Source organism: Rhincodon typus, chromosome 45, assembly GCF_021869965.1.
Source record: "Rhincodon typus isolate 14 chromosome 45, sRhiTyp1.1, whole genome shotgun sequence".
NCBI classification, from domain to species: domain Eukaryota; kingdom Metazoa; phylum Chordata; class Chondrichthyes; order Orectolobiformes; family Rhincodontidae; genus Rhincodon; species Rhincodon typus.
This window is the reverse complement of record NC_063376.1, coordinates 1,684,843-1,703,535: the sequence shown is the minus strand read 5'-3', so window position 1 is coordinate 1,703,535 and position 18,693 is coordinate 1,684,843. Positions and strand designations below refer to the sequence as shown.

General features: G+C 46.8%; 1 protein-coding gene across 5 annotated transcripts; it reads right to left on the bottom strand.

Annotated features, from left to right (window-relative positions):
* Positions 1-736: 736 nt before the first annotated feature.
* Positions 737-15,980, bottom strand: slc16a13 (solute carrier family 16 member 13). 5 transcript variants are annotated; one of them, XM_048620246.1, is made up of 6 exons: positions 15,752-15,974; positions 12,766-12,847; positions 10,192-10,412; positions 9,662-9,805; positions 3,283-4,068; positions 737-2,328 (listed from the first exon to the last, which is right to left on the bottom strand). In XM_048620246.1, exons 3-6 carry the CDS (start codon positions 10,394-10,396, stop codon positions 2,063-2,065), a joined length of 1,401 nt encoding a protein of 466 aa, XP_048476203.1. In that variant the 5' UTR covers positions 10,397-10,412; positions 12,766-12,847; positions 15,752-15,974; the 3' UTR covers positions 737-2,062. The 5 variants fall into 5 exon arrangements, with proteins under 5 accessions (XP_048476203.1, XP_048476205.1, XP_048476206.1 ...); XM_048620248.1 differs by lacking the exon at positions 15,752-15,974 and adding an exon at positions 15,685-15,703; XM_048620249.1 differs by lacking the exon at positions 15,752-15,974 and adding an exon at positions 15,620-15,638.
* Positions 15,981-18,693: the final 2,713 nt, after the last annotated feature.

The window sequence follows — 18,693 nt, the reverse complement described above, 5'->3', positions numbered from 1 at the left end:
AAGACTAACTGGAAACCCAGCGTAGAAATTCACAAGTTTCAACTTTGATAGGATATCTCTCCAAACCACAATCCCACTCCTTTCAAGCCTGAACTGAATGGATCCAGACTTCGGTGCCTAGAATCAAACAAGTCAATCAACCATCAAATAATGGCAAGAAACTTAGTTCACGTATTGTAATCAGTAGGAGATTTCATAAAGGTATGAGGGGTCAGTTTCTGTTCCCATAGTGGCAGCATCCAATACCAGAGGGCATTGATTTCAGGTAATTGGCAAAATATGCAATGGAGACACAAATTACCTGTTGATGCAGCAAGCATTTAGAACCTGAAATGCACAGTGTGGACTGGAGCAGGTTCAACGGAGGCGTTGAAGAGGGAATTTGATTATCTGAGAAGGAGGAAGGTGTAAGGGGAAGATGTAGGGATCTGACACCAGGTGACCTGGTCACCTTTAGAGTCAGCAGAGGTGCTCCCTGACACGTCAAAGTAGCTATTTTTCAGGTGTGGGCCCATATAACAGATGGAATCAGGCTAACCATGACAACATGAAAATCCAAATCCTATCCTCACCAGACAGTCGCACACACACACACACACATGGCCAGATAGTGTTGGTCTTCCCTGGCCCAGATTACCGGTGTAACTGGTAGCACCCTGGCCAAACATACCAACCCAGCACTAGCTAAGGCAGTTGGCAGGAGCACAGTTTTAACAAAGAGAAGACAGCTGTAAAAGTATTTTAAGAATTATTTTATTACTTCAATATTCTCAGTTTTATTCAAAATGCAGCAATGAACAGGCAAGTTTTTTGGTAGCACTCAGGAGCAGGAGATTCCTGAGAAATCCAACTGGAAACCGTCTGAGCGTTCCCCCCCGCCCCCCCGCCATTTTCAAATCAGTCACATCGCCCACTTACCCAATTGCCAAGTTCGAAGGCACAAAATTGGTATAGGCCTAGCAGGAAAGAGAACAGGGCAGCGAGTACAATGTAGACAGTCCGTCCAATAAGAAAGATTCCCACCTTCAGGTATTCCACGCTTTCCACATGCCCCAACTCCCATTTGACAGGTTTACACAAACACCAATAAAAAGTTGAAGAAAGCAATGAAATTGAAGCCTGATTGAATTCCAGTTGCCCTGAGCTAGTTACCATAGGTTCTCAATGATTATATCGGTCGGGAGTGAGCATTTATCATGTCTTGATACATAAGTTAATATCTTAATTCAGGGTCTGAGACAGGGGGCGGTGTCTCAAGTGTGAGGCGAGAGTGGTGGTGGGTTGGCATGGTCTAACTGCTCATTGCAAAAGTCCCAAGTTGAGTGCTCTGCAGTCTGGCACTGCTCCTGGAGTCTTCTCCGCCTTTGTACCTTCTGCTCTTTCCTCACAAGGCCACCTGCCTCAGGTGTTATACCTGCAGGGGCTAACAATGAACTACTCAACAGCAGGAACCATCACACCCGCTCTTACCGCCAACCACGTGGACACACAGCCTTTCCAGCGGCTGGGAGTCGATTCCTTCAACTCAGAGGCACTGATGATGATTACAGCCCTGCCCATTCTCTGCCAAGATCAACAAATGCACAATTAGACTAGGTTCCCAAAGGCAAACCCTGCCAGTAAGGCTGTGCCAGTGCCTGTACAAAGAAGACATCACTAAGTGGGGGTGGGACGAGAGAAAATGGGCAAGTGTTAAAAGGATTAGTCAACATTAATAGGCTACTGTGGCACAATGCGTTCCAGTCTAATGGAGATGATTTGCTCGTGCCACTCTTAAACAATTCAATTGTAAAGTTAATAATTTTATGAATCAAATTTGTATCACGTCACCATCAACCACATACTGCCTTTTGCTAAGGATTTTGCCCTCGGGGCCTTTAGCCCATTGCTGTAGTCTGTAGAGGCTCCGTTTAAATAGAGTCTGTTTGCCATGGATTCCATCCCATTCCAGCCCGCAACAGCTGATGGAGCGGCATCAACACTCACTCCACTCTCACTTGGAGTTGGAGACAGCTCAATTTAAACGTCAACGTCCACTCCCAGCATTTACACATCTCTCAATTCAGGCCACCTCTGCATTTCTGGAAGCAATACTAGCAGGCTCAATCGGGACGCACTGCTCCTCCAGCACGGATATATTCGAGCCATCCATGGACTTGCATTCCTCCTCCTCCTCTGCATTCTTTGTCTGCGGATGCCTGGCAGGCAGGACACAGGAACAGGACAAGGCACCAGGAATCCCAAACAGAAACAGGCTGCTGAGCAGGAGGAAAGCACCTGCCACCATAAAGGAAGCTGTGTAGTTACCAGTTACATCACGCAGCCAGCCTGGAAGAGAAGTGTAAAAAAAAAAAATAGGTCAGCCTGTTGCAAAGAGCTGGGCCTAGTCAATATAGAGTTGAAGAGGCTCCAATTACAAATCTTTCAGTGCCAGTGGCTCACAGGGCAACACGCTCACCTGTGGGTTAGAAAATCACAAGTTCAAACCCCACTCCAGAAAATTGGAATATTTATGCTCATCGGACACACCTAGTGCCGTACTGAAGGAATTCTGCACGATCAAGACATTTCTGATGACGCCCTACCTTCCCTCTCAGGTGGATGTAAAGGGATCCCACGGCCTCTTATGGAAGAGGAGCAGGGAGATCATCCTGATGGCCCGGCCCATATTAATCCCTCAATCGTTATAGATCGTAGGAGATGGTTTTGCAAAATGGCTACCATGTTTGCTGAAATAAAACAAGAACTGCTCTTCAGAAGTGTAACATTGGTTGTAAAACACTTTGGAAGCTCCTTGTGAACAGCGCTATATAAACGCACGCTCATCGGCTTCAAAAAAACGTGGTAAGAAAGAAATGAGAAACTGGAAGAACAAAGAGTTCCACCAGATTTTCGAGCAAATCACTTGAAGACAGTGACTAGCTATAAAAAGCATTCAAAGTGGCCAATGGAAAATTGGCCTTCATCTCAAAGCTGGAAGGAATAAGTCATGCTTCAGACATACTGAACCTTAATCAGATTCCATCTGGAGCCAGTGTGTTCAGCTCTGAGCACCACACCTCAGGAGGAAGATTCCCCTGGGAATAAAGGATCAGCCTTCTTTTAGCTACAGGGAGAGGCCATTCATCCCCTCAAGCCAGTTCCAGCCATGCAATTAGATCATGAATGACCTGTGCCCTAACTCCAATTACCCACATTTGTTCTATAAACTTGATATCCTCAGAAGTTCCTACACCCAAGTGTCCATAGCACAAAATTCAGAAAAGAGGGAGCTTTCTTTACCTGATATCGGTGCTCCCAGCAGTCCCCCTACACTCTCCAACATCTGCAGCAGTCCCAACGCTCCATAAATCCTCCCGATCCCGACTATCTCAGGCAGTAAGGAGAACACCACAGGCGTCAAGGCCCCAGCGCAGAACCCGTTGGCCATGCCGATCAACATCAACACAGGGTAGGTGCGGCCCAAGGGGATGGCCAGCAGACTCAGTCCTGTCAGCATGGTCCACAAGATCAGGATGTGAACCAGGCGCATCTTGCGTAGGTCAGAGAACCAACCAGACAGCAACCGGCCAATCAGGTCCATCACCCCCGCCACCGACATCAGGAACGCGGCCTCATACTCATCGAAGCCGATGGACTGGGCGTGGGCCACAAAGTGGACGTAAGGCACAAAGTAGCCGGCATTTATCAAGGTGACAGACAGCACTAAGGTTAGGAAGGGCCAGTGTCGAAGCAGGCTCAAGTCTAGCAGGTCGAAGATCATGCTCCTGGCGCCTTGGCAACACAACGACCCCTCGCCCGGTGCCACTGCGCGAGTCAGGTCTTCCTTCAGGGGCAGGGGTCTGATCAATGCACCACATACCATGAGGTTGAGCATCATTCCTGCAATGACCAGTAGTGCCCCCCGCCACATGTACTCATCAATTAGGTACTGGAAGAGTGGGGAGAAGACAAAGGAGCCAATTCCAACTCCAGTGAAAGCCATCCCCATTGCCAGAGTCCTCTTCTTGTCAAAGTATTGACAGACTGCAGCAACCGATGGGGTGAAGACGAGCGCCCAACCGAAGCCTGACAAATAACAGGAGAACACAATGTTTACACACTAACGTCAAAATACCAACCACATATTTGTATAACAACTTTAATGCAATGGCATATCCCAAAATGCTTCACAGGCACATTATTTTATAACTTATAACAATGCCCCACAGAAGAATATTAAGTCAGACCTATGCCCTCTAGTTTTGGATTCTCCTACCTTGGAAGAAAGGCCTCAGCTATTCAACTTATATAAGCCCCTCATGATTTTATGAGCCTCTATCAAGGTCACCCCTCAGTATCCTATGCACCAGGGGATAAAAGGTCTCAGTCTATTAAGCCTCTCCTTATAATTCAAACCTTCCATTCTTGGCAACATTCTGGTCAGCATGGACAGATCGGGCTGAAGGGCCGGTTTCTGTGCTGTATGACTCTATGACTGCATAAGCAAAATTCTAATCCAGAGATAGGTTATAAGGGGTGTCTTAGAGGAAGAACATGATGTGGAGAAGCATGAATGAAGAGAACAATCTGCAAAATTTGGGGCCCAGCAATTGAAAGAAGGGCCACCAAAAGGGGGAGTGATAGCAATCAGCGAGGGGCCTCGGTTACAGAAGTGCAGAGATCTCAGGGGGTTGAAAGCCATGGAGAGCTTATAGTTACAGGGGGTTGAGATTATGAATGAATTTGAAAACCAGGGTGAAAAGTTGCAACATAGATTAGCAACCACTGGGATAATAGGGTAGCAGGGCTAGCTGTGAGTGGAGGTACAGACAGCAGAATTCAGATAATCTTAAGTTTACAAAGAATAGAACACACGAGGGCAAAGTTTAACCACAATAGAAGGTCTCGCCATCAGAGCTCAAAAGAATGGGCCTGGGGAGTGACTGAACAACTAAAACACACAATCTCCCATCCCAAACACAGTATGTCACAATTCAGCTCAGCACTCCCTTGCACAGATGGAAGCAGAGAAAGAGGGTGGTCAACCATGACTCAAGCTGATGGGACTCTCAGCCAGAAGGTTGAGGGGGTGCCGTGCTGGGGGAGCGGCACACTGTCAGAGGGTCAGTGGGATAGAGCACTGCGCTGTTGGAGGATCAGCATTGCACTGTCGGAGGGTCAGAGCTGAGGGACTTCCGCACTGTTAGATGTGCCACCTTTCAAACTGAGGATAGCAGACAAAAGCTCCATCCACCCAAATGACTCGTTTCCCTTTATTTTTTCATTGCCAACATTTCTTGCCCATTTTGAACGAGTGTTGATCATTCCAAAGGGGAGTCAAAATCAACCACGTGATTCCACACACACACAGCAGATAAGACTTACAGATGTCATTAACGTAACAAACAAAAAAATGACCTAGTCGTACTGCAGTGCTATTTTGCCAACAAGTATTGGTTAAGACATTCTAACTCTGAAATGGCAAAAGGCAGTTTACCGCAAAGAAGCCAGAGACATTTTGAGGTTGTGAATGACATTATATAAATAAAGAAGGAAAGTACAGAGGAGAACTGAAACAGGAAGTAAGTCAGGCAAAGAGAATTTCTCAGCAAAGCTTAGCAGGTTCAATAAAGCATGAACGCAATATCTTTTATGAGGAGCATGTAAAGAGTAAAAGGATAGTCAAATGAAGGCTTGTGCAGGCAGAAAGCATGGCACTATGGAAGTACTTTGGATTTCGTTTCGTGAAACATGATGCACAACATAGCGATGTGGGAGGTAGTGAAGAAATTGGATAGGATTAAGATGGATAAAGAATAGTACTTAATAAATGTTCAAAAATAAGAAAATCCTCCAGTTGGGGCAGAACACACCCTAGGTCGCTGCAGGAGGCAAGCGGGCCCAGAAAGAGATAGTTTCTGTTGAGGTTGATCACAAGCATCTCTGTAGTGTAGGATTCTGTGCTCTGTGGGACATTCCCAAGGGCATACAACTACTGCTGCAGGACCATCAACTCACTGAAAAAGATTCTTTGACCTGCCCAAAAAATGTGCTGGTCCTCCAAAGCAAAGAACTGTCAATGGCTGAATAATGTAGATGACCACATTCCAAGGCCCAGGGTTACACACTGAGGTATGTGGTAAAGTTTGGCACAATGGCTGCCACACAAGCACAGCGGAGAAAATGTCAGCCTAAGGCCCCCCTATCATTGTACAATGAAAGGCAGAAAACTGCAGACCCCCTCAGGGCTGTAGGCACTACAGAACAAAATGTAAACATGTCAGAAATATAACCTCTAACACCAAGTGTTGTGAAGCACCTAGTGTACAGTATTTTAAAAAATTAGTCTCTTCCCATTTTTTGTAACGTCAAGCGTTAACTATTATACAATGTATTTATCCATGTTGTGAGATTAAGAAATAGGGTGAAATTTCCAGAGACTTGAGCCATAATCTTTCAATTCTCCTCAAACACCAGAGCAGTACCAGAGGACAGAAAGGATACAGATGTTACACCCTTGTTTATAATGAGGCAGTGATAAACCATGCTGACATGCAATGCCTCCCCATATGGTATTATGGAAGTGCTAGCTCTCAGATGGCCCAATGGAAAGGAACACCCAATAGCGTATGTTTCCCAGAATTTGGCAGAACACAAATACGCCCAGATAGAGAAGGGAAGGTTTGGCAGTTACCTTTGGTGTGAGAAGGTTCCACCAATACCTTTACAGATATAAATTTGTAACAGTAACAGACCACAAACCCCTGCTAGGGCTACTCAGAAGTCAAGGCCATGTTCCCACCGTTTCAGGTCAAATGATGAACCAGGCACTGAAAGGCCAACTGGCCTAATACCAGTGGTGGGAAAGCTGTAGAGAGCAATTTAATTTTCACTTGGACAAGAAAGGGTTAATAAATGACGGTTATCACTCATTTTTTTTAAAATGGGAAAAGCCATTGTCTGGGTGGGATGCTCTGAGGGTCAGTGTGGACTTGTTGGGCCAAAGACCCTGTTTCCACACTGTAGGGAATCTATGATCCGGGTGCTCCAGTTTCCACCCACAGTCCGAAGATGTGCGGGTTAGGGTGGATTGGCCGTGCTAAATTGTCCTGTAGTGCTCAGGGATGTGTAGGTTAGGTGGGTTATAAGGGGATGGGTCTGGGTAGGATGCTCCAAGGGTCGCTGTGGATTTGTTGGGCTGAAGGGCCTGTTTCCACACTGTAGGGATTCTATGATTATATAATGTCTTATGAATTTGATCAAACCATTTGACGAAGTGACAGGCTTAAGGGCAGCACAACTGAGTTTCGATCTGCGTTGGCTAACGCCCGCATAATAGACTGGTTATCAAAACTAAATCCCATAGGGTTAAAGATGCACTGGCATCGAAGATGCAAAGCTATCAAAAGGGACAGAGCATGGTGGTGAGCAGTTAACACAGAACAGTGATGGATGTTCAGGAAGACAAAGGCAGCTTCAGTGAAATGGGAAACACAACCCAGATTTAATTCACTGCAGAGATCTTGAAGAGTTAGCCCACAGAATCAGAATAAAAGAAACTTATAGCATTATAATTGGTAGTTGCCAGTAAAAGTGTCAAAGACGTCGGCTTTTTTTTTTATTAGATCCTGCAGTACTCTTCTGCCCAATTAGCAGGTGAATTGAAATCTTAAGACCGATTGTAGATTTTCTGCTGCTCACTTCTGCTATGCACCATATCCTCATGTTAAAAATTGTCACAAAATGTTGGCTAATTTTGTGGTCAGATGATATAAAATCTGGAAGGTTGTAACCATCTGAAGTGGCTGAGACTTTTTTTCTTAGAAAAGAAGTGGCTGAGGGGTGACGTGATGGAAAACATGATGATTGTTAAAGGGTTTGAAACAGTAAGCATCGCAAAGGTGTTTCCACTTGTAGGGCAGACCAGAACCAGGGCCTCTCAATAGTACAGTGTCATTAACAAATCCATAAAGGAATTCAGCAGACTGTTGTTTATCCAGACAGTGATGGAACTGCTAGAACAAGAGGCTGTGGTGAACACTGCTACTACAATGAAGCAGGGAAAAGCTGGATGAACACACAAGACAGAAAGGAATAGAAGAATATGCTGTTAGGGGAGAATGAAGCTCATGAGGAACAGATGGACTAAATGCACATTTTTTTAATATAATCCCTATTTATTCAACCATGCTTTTAATCATAAGATCACATAAGCTACACATTTTCTAACATTTCCTTAGAAACCCTACAGTGTCGAAGCAAGCCATTCAGCTCGAGTCCACACTGAACCTCCGAAAAACATCTCAACCAGACCCACCCCAACTCCGTATCTCTGCATTTCCCATGGCTAACCGACCTACCCTGCACATCACTGGGCACTATGGGACAATTTAGCACGGCCAATCCACCCTAACCCGCACATCCCCAGACTGTGGGACGAAACCGGAACGCCCAGAGGAAACCCACACAGACACAGGGAGAACGTGCAAACTCCACACAGACTGCCACCTGAGGCTGGAATCGAACCCAGGCCCCCTGGCACCACAAGGCAGCAGTGCTAACCAATGAGCCACCATGCCACCCTCCTTGTATGGTTTGGTGTCAAATGTTCTCCAAATTATACTCTTGCAAAGCACTTCAAGAGACGACCAGATTTCAGAAGTTATATAATTCTAATTGCAGTTGATTGACTTTAATTCATGTCCTTGTGATTACAATGTGGGCTTTAGAATGGAGCTATCATTGATGGGTATAGGGTATATAGTGGTTGTGTTAATGCTGCTAATAATAGACTCCTAATGAGTTCAAGTTTACCCTACAGTTTTGAAAATGTAACTTCAATATATAAAATAGGGAAATGAAAGGCTGGCATGAGTAAAATAAGCATTTAGCTTTTAGATTGTCGTAACTGCCCCTCAAGGGAACAGAGCTATAATGCTCCCCTCCCTGGCCTAGTCTACTTGGGGTTCCAATCCTGCACCACATAATTGTCTACAATTTTCTTCTGTCACGCCCGGCTTGTACAAAGCCCCGTACAGTCACACAGGTCAGTGAGAATGTCGCCTAACTATTGCTAAGGGCGTCAAGAGATATCAGCACCATTAAAATGCTGCAAATGAAACAAAGCTTGGCCCCATCACATCTTCATGTGGAGCCAACGATGACAGGGGAGAGAAACTGCAGCCTCACCGCCCAGCCCAAACCAGAACTCTTTCAGGAAATGGAAGAGAAAACGAAGGAGACAGCTCCACGTGACGGCTCTACATGAAGTCCAGCAGTGTAGAAATTGTCGTGCAGAAGGCAGCTTTGTGCCTCACCAGGTGATGTTCCCCCTCACCAGTAGAATGATATTTAGTGGCCTAGCACCTAATCACACAGTCTGGAGCGTAGGTGGTGGAGAGGTGACCTTATACAGGTTTAAAAAAAATCATGACTGGCATAGATAAGGTGATTAGCCAAGGTCTTCCCCTAGATGAGAGAGGAAAGATTTAAAAAGGGACCTGAGGGGGCAACTATTTCACACAGAGGGAGTGTTTAGTTTGTTTGTTTTAGTTTAGTTTAGTTTAGTTTGGTTTAGTTTGGGAAACTTGGTCGGTAAGGACAAGTTGGACTGAAGGGTCTGTTTCCGTGCTGTATGACTACCTTCCAATTAGTAACCTTCAGCCACTTTCTATCTCACCTGAGAGAAGTCCAATAGACAGGTAAAGATGAATCAGGTTTGTAGCTAAGCAAGCAAATATCAGCCCCGAGCTGGACAGAAAACCACCCAACATCACCACAGGACGGGCTCCAAAGTAATTGCTGAGAGCACTGGCTATGGGACCTAACGGGAAAATAAAACAGAAGTTAGTTCTCAAAATGCATTCAACTCATTATCTCCGGCAGTATAAATCCAGTACTGTAAATATTGGTAATCAAATATACAAGTCACTCTTATCTGGCTGAAGAAATAGTAATTCTGTACAGCAACAGTGTGTAGGCTTTACCCTGCTGAATAAACCATGATTTTGTAAAGCCACACAGTAAATAACCTTTGCTGAATTAACAGTGTCTCTACAGTCACACAGGGAGTAAAATCCTTACTCTGCGGAATTAATGGTGACTCTGTACAGTTACACAGGAAGTAATCCACACTCCCATATTCCAGACAAAAGCACAGGTACCACCCCATAAAAACTGTTGCCCTCTCATACCAGTGCGCCTACTCACTGGAAAACTGCTGAACGGCGATAGCGGTCGATGTGATCCATGACACGTGGCTCGAAGCCTCTGAAAAGTACTCCACAAATGCCACGAAGAACACGCCGAAGGAACGGATGATGCCAAACACCAGAGCCGACATCAGGAATGCTGCCAGGACTATCACCCAACCCCAACCACCATCAGGAACCTCGGCTGGAACTCGGGTCGCCATGCCAGTGACCTTTCACCTGTTTCACATAGAACAGAAAGGGCCGGTGGGGTGGGGTCGGTAAGAGACAGTGACATCTTAAGCCTGAGAACAGTTTTTAGAAACACTGGCGATCCCGATGCTAAAATAACACAAACGAAAAAAGGACAGGCTCACATTGTGGGGTGCTCCTCAGAACTTCAGGACAGACCCACCCCTAGTCAGCTTGCGCACAGACAGATCCCACCACCGATTGTGTGTCGTTGGGGTGTTTCCTGCCCAGGGAACGGGCCTCCCTCCCAACATTGTGCTGGCACGGGAGGGAAGCAGGCAAAGATGCAGTCGGCTACAGATTCAGCTTGTGGCAAAGTTTTTTGACCTCGTTGGGTGCTTCCCAGGGAGAGCAGGAGGCAACTGGACAACCGGACAACCTTCCAGGAGATCGTTAGGTGGCTGGTCGGGGGCAGGGTTAGCCTGCCTAGGGGTATCCCTCGTTCACATTACTGCCTCCCTCAGCTCTCCCTCAACTCCTCGTGCCGTGGGACTCGCCTATCAACATGGGCTATCCCCACCATTCTGCACCCTACCTTACCCGTACCTCCTCGTGCTGTGGGTACTCCTGCCAGCCACCACCCCCCTCCGTGGGAGCAGAGCTCCTCACTCGAGAGAGCTGGACTCTGCCAGGCAGATAATCTGCTTCACTGATGGAACAGTATGTTACGTTGCTGACCAGATAGGCAGCAAACTGTAACTTGTACAATTGGCCCTGGGACAGGCAATGGGGCAGCCGGCCAAGAATTCTTCCTTCCTGGGCACTTCGGGATTCACAATCCTTTCATAACCCTTTCATAGCGTCACCACAGAGCAAAGAGGCCGTTCAGCCCATCTGCCCTATTCTGGCCTTCAAACGGCTGCAAACTAATCCCACTTCCCTTTCCCCACAGCATCCCCCCAACCCCCACCGTAAGCTTTCCTCCAACTATTTATCCGATTCCTCGTTTCTAATCTCATTCCCCTCTTGAACGTTCACACCGAATCTACTTCCAGAGGGGCGTGGTCCACGGGAACAAAAAATTGGAGCTGGGGGAGGCCATTCGGTCCATTGAGCCTGCTACGTTACTTGATCTTGGGCTTCAGCGCCACTTTCCAACCCCTCCCCGTATCCCTTGATTCCAGATTGCAACAACTTGCCGCATAAAACAAATCACATCCTATTCCCACCCACAACCCCACCATCCTGGTTCTTTTGCTAATCATCTCTCAGAATTGTTGTGTAGGAGGCTATTCAGCCCAGCGTGTCTGTGCCGGCTCATTTAACAAGCATCGTTACCTAGTGCCAATCTCCTGTTTCTCCCCCAAACACTTGTACACTTTCTTTCCCCAATCCAAATACCCATCCAATGCCCCTCTCGAAAGCCTCACTTGAACCTGCCTCCACCACATTCCCAGACAGTGCATTTCAGACCATAACCACTCACTGGGTGAACAAGGTTTTCCTCACTTCACTGTTGCTTCTTTTGCAGATCACTTTAAATCTACGGCCCTCTCGTTCTTGTTCCTTATCCAAACAGGAATGCTTTCTCCCAATCTACTCTATCCAGCTCCTTCATGATTTTGAAAACCCCCATCAGATCTCCTCTCAGTCTTTTACCTTCCCAGAAGAACACCCCCAATTCTGTAATCTATCCACATTACACAAGTTCCTCATCCCTGGACCATTCTTGTAAACCACTCTTAACTTGCTGCAATGTGTTCACATCCTTTCTATAACCGCATCCAGTACTCCTGCTGAGGTCTAACAAGTGTCTCATACAAGTTCTACATCACTTCCCTGATCCTTCGTCTGTGCCCCTATTTACAAAGGCGAGGATACTGTATGCTTCAGTTACTACCCCCTACCCCTGTCCTGCCACCTTCAATAAACTGTGCATCTATATGCCCAGCTCCCTCTGCTCCTCCACCCCTTTATAAAATTGGGGGTACAATTCTATTGTCTTTCAATGTTCTTCCTGCCAAAATACATCACCTCACACTTTATTGATCCTTTAGGAGCCAAGCTTTGACATTAGAAACGTACCTTTTCCTAATCTATTTTATCAAAGCCTTCCATAATTTTAAACACGTCAATTAAATCCTCTCAATCTCCTACGCTCCAACCTCAGCTCCTGCAGGCTTCTCCACCTAATACGCCCCTCGTCAGTAGTTAACGTAACTAATATTTGGCATGTGGGGCACACTAAAATAGTGAGTCCTCAGTTAAGAATCCTCTCAGTCCCAGTCTGAAGGTTGGTGCCGGGCATTCATTCCTGCGTCTGTCTGCTGCTGCTTTTGCAGCTCACTCCCAACTTCTTCTGCTCTTCCACAGGTATCCCGACCCCATCCCAGTCACCCACCTGCCCAATCCGTCTCTCACAGCTCAGGGGGAGGGTCACCTCTGGTCTACGTGCCGCAGATGGGGAACTCAACAGAAACGCTCTTGAAGTCAGCCACAGAGAGAGAAATAAAAACAAAAAATCACAAACGTTAGCAGCTGAAAAGACCGAAGCTGTAAACTTCAGAAATGCAAAGTGAAACGCTAGTAAAAGTGCTACTGAAGCAGAGGAGGTCAGAAGAGAGAAAGAGAGAGGAGGAAGGGGATTCAGATGGGAGGAAGAAGTCAGATTTGTGGTGAGTTTCTTGGCTATTTTTGGGGAGAAATGTCACATGAAACAGCACAGGTTCTCTGGTTATTCTGATCCACGTGAGAAAGAGAGAGGGTCTTTGGTGGACAGAGAGAGGGGGAAGAGATGGAGGGAGACATTTGGAATGAAAAAGAGTTGGTGGGGTGGGGAAAAGAGAGGGAAGCAGAGAGAGATCAGGGAAGGGAGAGAGAGCAGAGCACAGAGGGGAAGGGGCAGACGTGGAGGAGAGGATGCAAACAGAGTGGGGAAGACACGGAGATCCGGAGGCAGAGAGAATCGGAGCGGGAAGGGGGAAACAGAGGCATGCAGACAGGAAAACAAGGAAGAAGGGAAAAAAAGAGGGCAGACAAATACAGTGACAGAGAAAGAAGAGGTGGATAGTGAAGAGAGGGACAGAGAGAGAATGCAACCTGGGTGGTCAAGGGGAAAAAGGAAAACAGTGGGGGTTCAGACAAGGGGATCGAAGGGTGGGAGCTAGAGAGGGAGATATCGAAAGAGGAAATCCCAACATATGAGCGCCAGTCAGAATGACCAAAAATACAAATTTGAAAAGGCACCTGTTTTAACTTTGCAGTATAAACCACCTTCTTCCACTTCCTGCTATAGGAACTGTTTGCAAATACCCCTTTTCCAATCCTCTGCCTTTCACATTAAAAAAATTCTCAAGTTACGTCTGACGTATGAAACAATCTTCAAAGGGCTCTAAGATCACCAGAACAGTTACTGAGGAAAGACACACACATTTTCTCTCTCTCTCACTCTCACACACACACACACACACACACACACACACACACACAGAGCTAGGTAAAAGTGGAGGGTTCTGAGGTGGGACTCACTGATAGCCTTTCCAATGTGCCAGAAGAGGGGTTGAATGGTCTGTCTTTATTTAGTCAGAGAATATTCAGTGGTGATTCAGACAGTCGGGAAGCCCAAAGCTGAGCATCAATTGAACTGCCTAAAACCTCACCAGATTACTGCTGACAACCCAATCCTGCTTTAAGGACAATTTCAAAGACAGTTTGCACAAACTAGAGTTGAAACTGCAGAAGTTAGACAGTTTTCAGTGATTTGATTGAATATCTTTGCTTTCAGAGGAACAAAAAGGACTGACAGAAACTATTTCCACTGGTTTGAGTCTGGAATTCAGGGTTGGGGAATCCAGAAGTTATGGTCAGATCATTTTACAGACCAAGGGTGGTAGAATTGAATTATTTTGTCAAAAATGGCTTTGGATCAATTAATTCTAAATCTGATATTCATTGTGCATCAAAATTATTAAGAAATGTGGGACAAAGATGTAGATGGAGTTAGACTGCAGATTACTCTTGATCTCGTGGGATAGTAAGTATTTGAGGGACTGAATAGACTCCTTCTATTCTTATTACAAGTCATTCACTCACTGCCTGCAGGATTATCCAGAGATTAACGACGTAAAGCCCTGAAACAGCCTGTCGCCAAGGTCTATCTCCCCTCTCACCTGCACTGAAACTGTCCGAGCTCAGTAACAATAGTGCTGTGACCTGACCCAACTCCGAGTCACAGCAACCGGAGATAAATCACAAGTAGAAAAATAATTTCTCCCTGCAACTTATTAGACTGCATCCCAGCAAAGAGGAGAGGGAAACACTGCGTCCCAAATTGCAACGCGGAGATTCACAGAGTGGCAAAGACAAAGACATCTTTGGAACAGACGCTGTGGTGCAGTGAAATCAAAACAGGAACTGGTGTTTGCTTAGAGACACACCTGTAACATTCTGAGTAACTTCTCCAGTTCAGCAGTGGAATGAATACTGTCCCCACACTCACCCCCGCCACTGCCAAACTGGTAGCAGATTTCCGGTACCTTCTACAGGACGTCACAGATCACTGAGCTAGGGGCTGAAGGAGGAGGAGGAGATGCACAGGGGCCTTATTTGCACAGGAGTGTAGACAAAGCTGGACTGTATTATGCAGGAGTCATTTCCCAGCACGACGTCAGGCAGTTGCCCGAGGCAGGACAGGGAATTCTGGAAAACTGCCGGAAACGCCAGACATGTCCCCAGCCTCTCACCCAACCCCTGATCAGATCGCCAACCAGCAGGACCCCTGGGAATTATAACCTGATGATCTCTTTGGCACCTCGGGACCTTCCAAATCACTTCATGCTCAATGCAGCAGTGTTGTAGGAAACACAGCAGCCAACATGCGCACAGCAAGATCCCAAAATCAGGCAAGGAGAAGATCAGCATTTTGTTTTCTTTTCGTTGGAGTCAGCTAACATGAGCCCCAGGATACTGGGTGTAAACATCTAACAAAACAGCAACACCTCACCCCCACACTTCAGACAAACAACACTTTGCGGCTGGGTACGTTCTACAGGGCACCACTGACCAGTTCCTACTGGCATGGGAGCTCTCACAGCATAATAACAACCATATTCTCCTCAGCGTGGGGGATCGTGCCCCGGCGAGGGTCAGTCCTCGCGCGTGGGGGACCGCGCCCCGGCGAGGGTCAGTCCTCGTGCGTGGGGGACCGCGCCCCGGCGAGGGTCAGTCCTCAATTCATTAATTTTTTCCTCCTCTACCTGCTGTTTGAACATGTCGCTATTCTGCAGCACCTCACTCCTGGGTACATCAAGCCCAGTCTTACTGGCCATGTCTGTGATCTTCCGCTTCCTCTTGTATCTCAGCATGTGCGCATTCCTGGAATGGTTTACCTGCTCTACACAATCTCTGGCCTCAGTCTCTGTAACTGCTGTTTGCAGGAACTCTGGGCTGACTCCTTTCAAGTCCCATCAGCTTGCCAAGGGACCGTCTCCAAACGTCCAGTCTAGCCCACAAGCGTAGAGCGGCTCTCTCAGCTTGTGCGATGTCATTCAATCCTGCTGTTCCCTAACTCGCTGGCTCCAAGTTCTCACATCTCACTGCTGACAGGGCTGTGGCTGGGGTATAGGGAATAGCAAAATATTAGCAAACCCCAAGTCATCGATAGAAAGGAGTAGCACGCGTTCAGGGACGCTAATAACCTGTACTACAGGCTAAAAATGTTTCCTTTTTGATGCCCAAATGATGCAGAGCAGCTCCTGCAGGGACAACAGAATGATACAGTGCACAGAAAGAGGCCACGTGATTCTTCAAGACATCTCTCCAATTAATACCACCACCTGCCTCCTCTGTTCCTTCTCACAAACCTTTCCCATTTCTCCGATTCCCTTTCAAACGTTCATTTTGAACCTGCTAACATTACCCTTTCAGGCAGTGTACTCGAGGTGACTAGCTGCTGTATTGCATACATTAGAGCTACGATCACGATTGAAAATAATATTTCATTGGCTGATGCTGTGTAAGGCGCTACTGAAATGCGAGTCTTTTTTTTAAAATAGGGATTCACGGTGTTAAAACAAAACAATCTCATCTTCACTTTCTGGTTCTGTTTGTGATTCTCTTCAATCTGAATCCCTCGGGTGTCTATGGAAACAGTTTCCTTATTTACTCTAACAAGACATCCAAAGATCCTCAACAACTTGATTTAAGGAAGGGTCTGAGGAGGGGTCACCAGACCCAAAACATTAACTTTGGCTTCTCTTCACAGATGCTGCCGAGCTTTTCCAGCAATTTCTGTTTTTGCTCCCAATTTACAGTATCCACAGTTCTTTCAGTTTTTATTTAACTCAATTTAATCTCCCATTAACCTTCTCTGCTCTCCTAGGAGATCCAGCTAGGTCACTGTAGTCTTCCCAGACCACAGGCCACTCTCTAATTAGAGAGAGATGACTGGTGGTGATTTAACCTCAGACGTTGAGAATAAGAGTCCTTCACAATCACGGAATCCCTACAATGTGAAAGTTATCCTCCTCCCTCCAATGTGAAAGCAGTCCATTTGGCCCATCAAGTCCACACCAACCCTCTGAACAGCATCTCACACAGACATACACTCAATCTTATCCCTGTAACCCTGCATTTCCCATGGCTAACCCACCCAGCCTTCACATCCCTGAGCAGTATGGGACAATTTAGCACGGCCAATCCACCCTAACCTGCACATCTTTGGACTGTGGGAGGAAACCTGAGCACCCGGAGGAAACCCACGCAGACACGGGGAGAATGTGCAAACTCCACACAGACAGTCGCCCGAGGGCAGGATCGAACCCAGGTCCCTGGCGCTGTGAGGCAGCGGTGCTAACCACTGAGCCATCCCACTATAATCTCAGCTGGTACAGGAATTGAACCATCGCCGTTGGTGTCACTTCGCATCACAAGCGGCCCACCAGGAGACCATCCAAGCCTCTCTAGATCCCCTCAACCCCAAATAACCAAAGTCTCTCCATTCTCATCATAAAAAGTTTTTTAGAATTGTTTTAAAACGGTATTAAGACTTTCACTTTCAAACCTATTACAGCCCCTCCCCTTGGAGGAACTGATCACTTATTAGTGTCCAGTGAACCCAATGACCCCTCGCTGTGTTTAAAGTTATCAGATTCGACTTACTCCATTTCCTTTAGCCCATCCCCTTCTCCCTCTCCCCAGCTTGAAGTGTTGAACCTACTGCTGAAGGAGGTACCATTTAACCAGCTGGTTAGCTCAGTCAGTAGGATTACAGAGCATGACACAGGGCAGCACAACCTATTCCCTTGAAATTTCCCATGCGCAAAGGAACACAGAAATCCTGACCCCATGACATCTCTGGGAGCTGCCTCCACGTGGAAACATCCCATCCACGCAGGGAGAGAGTCCGATTCCACGGCTGGCTGCTTTTGTAGGAAACCAGCTGAGCAATCCGGAACTGCGGGAGCCCTCGGCAAAGTTTCAAACTGCCTGGCTGACTACGGCGATGCCTCCCAAAGTCGAACGGCCCGGCTCAATACTGGCCGCAGACTCACACCTGAAAAACAGTGTTGTGGAGAGGTACGGGGCGCACTTTGGTGAGGGACCAGGGGAAGTACGAGTGTGAAATTCGGGTCAGTTCTCACTCTGGATCCTGGTCGGATTAGAACCGGTCTCGCTGCGATTTCATAAACATCCTCGGAAGCTTATCAGAGGAAACGTTGTCAATGATTGCAGATGGTTAGTACTATCTCTCTGACCAGTCATTCAATCATTACCCAACCACAGCTAGAATTGTGAAATGATATAGCACCGTCTGTGATAGACCTTAGAGTTACTGCAGGTAGCGGTGTAGAAGTCAAGCAGGCATACAAATTGACTCCCACTTTTCAGCCACAACATGCTATCTGCACAGCATGGCAGGGAACGAGCTAAGACTGATGGATTAAATGGTATTTATTTCAATGCAAAATGCCTGACAGGCTCAGGCAGATGAATACAGGGCATGATGGCAACATGGGACTTGGAAATTATAGCTATTACAGAAACATGGCTGAGGGAGGGACAGGACTGGCAGTTCTTGCAGGGTGCTATAGGAAGGATAGAAAGAGAGGCAAGAGGGGAGGAGGAGTGGTGTTTTTGATTAGGGACATCATGGCAGTATCACAGAATCCCTGATGTGTGGAAGCAGGCCATTCGGCCCACTGGGTCCACACCGACCCTCTGAAGGGCATCCCAACCAGACCCACCCCATCAATGTAACCCAGCATTTCCCATGGCTAACCCACCCAGCGTGCACATCCCTGGGCACTATGGGACAATTTAGCACGGCCAA